Below are 5573 nucleotides of genomic sequence, written 5' to 3'. Positions count from 1 at the left end.
TGATCACGTCACGGACATGGTAGTAATACATTGCATATATGCAGGCTGTACATGTGTTAACTGTTAGGAACAAGAGTGTGGCTTGCAAGTGGCAACCCACCACTCCACGTGTCATTTTTCCGTTAATTTGCAACATAACCCTCGAGAATAATGTGGGTAGCGGAAAGGAGAATCCACTATCATAGATGCTGTGATCTCAGTCCATACATTACATTCTCAAAATAAATATTAGGCTGCCATATAATTAGCAATCAAAATAAAAAAGAAAGTGGGAAAGATGGCATTGACCAGAAACTCCATCGTCGTCTTCAATCTTTGTAAAGCCTTCCCCACTCCCTCCTCCATCTTTATCTGCCGCCATGTCTGGAAGGTTAGTTGGTTCTTATTATCTTGCATCACATCAGATCAGTAATGACTTTTTTACTTGCTAATATTTAGTGTGAGCATGTATAGAAGTTGCGTAAAACTATACCTATATTAATCCAAACTATTAATAGCTATACAACAAGATAAAATAGGCTAATATATATGGTGGTGTTTCTTTGTAAGGGAGGAGATGTTGTGACGGAAGACAATGAAAGCAAGGGTGAAATAGGGGAAGAAGGATGGTATAGTGAAGCGTCAAAAATGGGTGAGAAGAAGAAGGAGACGAAGGAGAAAGCGACGGAGACGGCGCAGGAGACGTGGCGGGCCATCGAGGAGGTTGCCGGAGAGATGAAGCAGAGAGTGGTTGCTAATATGGATTCCAATAAGGAGACTGATATTAAAGACGAAATGGCTCTTCATAAAGAAGAAGAAGAAGAAGAAGAAGAATGGCGCACCAAAAACTCAGTCAAGGAGTTATGAGTGGTAGATTGTGAGTGAAAAACTAAATTGTTTACTGCATAGTTACCCTGCACTGAAAATAAAATTATTAACAATTTCAGTTATAAATTTGTTTGTAATTCAGTATAGAATTTCCATTATAAAACGGCTCCAAATTGTACCTTGTTTTCACATCGTTATATTCGAAATCATATTAGTTAGAGAGTGATAGAGCAAGGAAGAGAAGTTGGTGATTATTATTGTCTATTGCACCAGGTCAAGGGTGGTAGGCTATCATGGCACTCTTCATTCAACTAGGAAATGTCCTCGTTTCGGTTTATAGTTCAATCATTCTATTCACTAACATATGTGCAAGTCTTGTGCATAAACCAGACCAGTTTTGATCTTGGACCGTCCGAGTATTGAGCATTATAATTTTTTGTTTGGACCTTCAAAATTTAAGCCATTTAAGAATTGATGATTGTAATATATGCAGTTGAGGTGAAGACTGATTAATATAATTAATTAGGGTCTTAAATTGGTATTCATTGAATCGGTCTGATCTTCAGAATTCATCAAAGTGAAGCTAGGTAACTAGCTAGCAATATGAGCGAGAATGAACTATTTTATCTATATATTTTAAAAATTTTGAACAAATGTGCAATTCACTATAGAATTTTCATTATAAAACGGCTCCAAACCGTGCCTAGTTTTCACACTGTTATATCCCAAATCACATTAGCTAGAGAGTGATGGACTCCGTCTCCAATAATTAATTAACAAGAAAAAGTTAGTTAACATGGACAATAATTAATTGCATTACAAATATTTTTTTAAATTAGATTGAGATTACCTCTTTCAAAATTATTAATGAGTTTTTACGATCGCTTACAACTCCAAATAAGGTAGTGGAATTGGTGATTATCATCTCCTCTGCGACTAGTTAGGCGGTTGAAAGCAATAGACTATCTTGACCCTTCTCCTCCATGGAGACAATATCCTTAGTTGTTCTAGCCTACTAGTAACATATGTTCAAAGTTTTTGGCCCAAGCTAGGGCCGTTCGAGTTCAGGGCATTGAATTTTTTTATTTATTTTTTTCAAATATTGAGGTATTGTAATTAAACTTGGTTTAATTATTTACATGTTCAATTTGCATTTTTTTTAGATAGGACAATATGATTTAAAAACAAAAATTTAGAAAAAATAAAACCTTAATTTTTGTGTTCTCATTCAATTATCATAGCCTATTGTCGTCGGTTTGGTGGTTGATGGCAATGGACTACCATGACATTCCTCCTCAGCTAAAACAATGTCCTCGACTGTCAGTCTAACAACAATACAAAGTTTTTCTATTTTAACTAGTTTTGCAAAAATTCCGCCAATGTCCGACTAATTGACGCCTAGGCGCCAGCCGACCGCGTAAAGTATCACCATAATCAGTGGTCTAAGCGGCTGACTGGCTAGGCGGCTAACTTGGCCGCCTAGACATTCTAGGCGCGGACTAGGCCTCTTAGGACGTCTAGCTGACCGATTACCTTCCGTCGCCGGTTAGTTACGTATGTTCAAAGTCTTAGGCCCATGCTAGATTATGTCTTGGGCCGTGCGGTTTTTGAGCATTAAAGATTTTTTTTTTCTTTGAAAAATATCGAGGTATTGCAATTGAACGTAGTAAAATTAATCCCTTAATTAATTTGCATTTTTTTTAGATAGGAAAATTCGATTTATTAACAAGAATTAGAAAAAATAAAATCTTAATTTTTGTATTCCATGTGATTATCTTCCCCAATGCCTCCAATTTGGCGGTTAAGCGCAATGGACTACCTTAACCTTTCTCTTCGGTGAGACAATGTCCGCGGTTGTTAGTCTAGCGACACAAAATTGTACTATTTTAAAAACTACAACTTGAATCAACAGAGGTACTATTGTTGGTTATACAAACGCCACTAGATTCACAGTGGCATTCAACTTGACAGCATGTACCACAAGGGGAATAGATTTGTGAGTAGGTAATCATTTTTTTTTTTTGGCGGTGCCAACCAGGAGATAGATGAGAAAAAGAAAAGAAGAAAAAAAAAGAAAAAAAAAATAAAGGTGGCTTCTGACGCCAAAGGAAAAAAAAATAAAAATTAAAGCATTTTATGCGCTAGTCGGGGCGTGCATTACACGTGCTTGACTGGACACGAAACGTGCAAATTTGTGTGTTTCTTATGATTTTCTCTCTCCTGCGAGCCTATAATAAACACATTACTTGCAGAGAGATCTAATACATTTTCTCTCCTTCTCTATCATTCCCTTCATCAATAACCTCCTCAAGTAATTAATATATTAAATTTGATTCAACAAATTGATATGATTTGCCAAGGAAAGGTCCTCGTTGTCCGTCTAATTTTCATTCATTCTATCCACAAATTTATGTGCTATGCCTTGAGCCGTGCAGGTTCTGAGCATTATATGTCAAGTTTAATTTTGGGGCTAGGTTAGGTTCGGTCATGATCGTGCGAGTTCTGGGCATTATTTTTTTTCCCTTCTTTTTTCATTGTTCTTCATTAAGGTAATGCAACTGAACTTACCAAAAAATTTCTCTTGGTTAATTTGTAATTATTTATTTTTATTTTAGATAGGAAAATTCAATTTAAGAACAAAAAATTAGAAAAATTAATTGAACCGTAATTTTTGTTTGGAGCATTCTAATGCTACCCCATTGAAGAATGGATATTAGTAATCTTTTCAGACTGATCAATTGAATTTATTAGTGTATTAAATTAGAATTCATCAAATCGATATGATCTTCATATTACATTGAAGTGAAGCCAAGTTGTAAGGAGTATGGGCGAGAATGAACTTTTTATATATATATTTTTAAAATTTTGCAAATATTACATAGATTAATTTTCAATTCACTACTAAGCTACCCTTATAAAACAGCTCCAAACTGTGCACAGTTTTACGTCCTTATATCCCAAATCATATTGGCTCATCCTTCGCCGAGGAAAGGTCCTCATTGTCAGTCTAATTTTCATTCATTCTATCCACTAATATATGTGCCAAGCCTTGGACCGTGCAGGTTCTGAGCATTATAAATTTTTTTTTTGGTGCAATATTGAGGTAATGGAAATGAACTTACAAAAAGTATTCTAATGGTTATTTTGAATAATTTTTTCTTATTCCTATTGGGAAATTTGATTTATTAACAAAAAAAAGTAAAAATTAAACCGTAATATTTTTTTTTCAGACCCTTCAAAAGCTAATCCAATGGACAATGGATTGTTTGTACTCTAGGTCGTTGAGGTGAAGACTAATCAATTGAATTAGTTATTCTATTAAAAAAGTATTCGCAGAATTAATATGAATACGAGCGAGAATTAACTATTCTACTTATATTTTAAAAAATTTGAACATATTTCATCAAATTGTTTTGATGTGAAGATTAAGAGCATCCTCAATAGGACAAGATAATGATAATTTATTAACCTATGCTTTTGATGTGAAGATTAAGAGCACCCTCAATAGAAATGGTTCTTTTTGTTGACTTTGAGGTGCCAACTAGGAGAGAGATGAGGGAAAACAAAAGAAGGAAAAAAATAAAAAATAAAACTAACTTCTGATGCAAAAGAAAAAAAAAATAAAGCATTTTATGCGACAATTGGTGCCTGCATTACACGTGTTTGGCTGGACATGAAACGCGCAAATTTGTGTGTTTTCTATGATTTTTCTCTTTCCTGCCAGCCTATAATAAACACATTACTTGCAGAAAGACTCAATATATTTTCCCTCCTTCTCTATCATCCCCTTCATCAACAACCTCCTCAAGTAATTAATATATTAAATTTGATTCAACAAATTGATATGATTTGCATAAGATTCATTGCAAAAAAAGTTAGTTGCTATTAGCATGGATAAGAATTAATTGCATTACTTATATTTTCTAAATTAGACCCAGATTAAAATGTCTTTGAAATTTGTTACTGAGTTTTTTCGATGGCTTGAAACTATTTAGAGTCTTCAAATCAATACATTCCAAATAAAATTTGTTAGAGAGTGATAGAATAAGGTAGCGGAGTTGGTGATTATGATCCCCTATGCCTCCAATTAGGCGGTTGAGGGCAATAGACCTTGACCGTCCTCCTTCATTGAGGCAATGTCCTCGGTTGTTCTAGCCTACTACTAAGCTAGCATATGTTCAAAGTTTTGGGCTGAAGCTAAGTTAGGTCTTGGGTCATGCGGGTTCTGAGCATTGAAGTTTTTGTTTGTTTGTTTGTTTTTTTTTTAAAGAAATATTTAGGTATTGTCATTAATCTTACTAAAATTATTCTCATGAGAAGTATTGAGCCACTATCTAACTCGACCTAAAACTTTTTCCAGCCTACTACTAGGCATTATGGTTTAACCACTCAGAATTTCCTCTTGAACAATAATGATGGAGCTAGCTCATCTAACTCCATTCCATTGAATACCTCTGTAGATAGCAACACCACCGGTGGGTGCACAAATGTTGTTTGGAGTTCATTGATGGTGCACTCAAGTGAGTGGTTGGACTACTCCTGTAACTTTGATCCATCATCATGATGAGTTATATGGTAGTGTTTGTAGAGCCATTTAATTTATAATTTCTTAAAAATTAAATTAAAATAATTTTTTATTTAGGTACTTAGATTTTTTCGTTTTTAGAATAGTAAAAAATTAAGGGGTTAGTTTTTAACTAATGTGGAGTGCAAGAATTAAGCGTGTGTATAGCACGTGCCTACTGGGCGCGTCTTTCTCTCTCTCT

General features: G+C 34.6%; 1 protein-coding gene across 1 annotated transcript; it reads left to right on the top strand.

Moving 5' to 3' along the window:
• Positions 1–260: 260 nt before the first annotated feature.
• On the top strand, positions 261–996 carry LOC116033712. The gene is made up of 2 exons (XM_031276478.1): positions 261–370; positions 550–996. The coding sequence occupies exons 1-2, from the start codon at positions 278–280 to the stop codon at positions 844–846; spliced, it is 390 nt and encodes a 129-aa protein (XP_031132338.1). The 5' UTR covers positions 261–277; the 3' UTR covers positions 847–996.
• Positions 997–5573: the final 4577 nt, after the last annotated feature.

Source organism: Ipomoea triloba, chromosome 10, assembly GCF_003576645.1.
Source record: "Ipomoea triloba cultivar NCNSP0323 chromosome 10, ASM357664v1".
Taxonomy (NCBI): domain Eukaryota; kingdom Viridiplantae; phylum Streptophyta; class Magnoliopsida; order Solanales; family Convolvulaceae; genus Ipomoea; species Ipomoea triloba.
The sequence above is the reverse complement of the archived record's forward strand: the minus strand, read 5'-3'. Positions and strand labels throughout refer to the sequence as shown.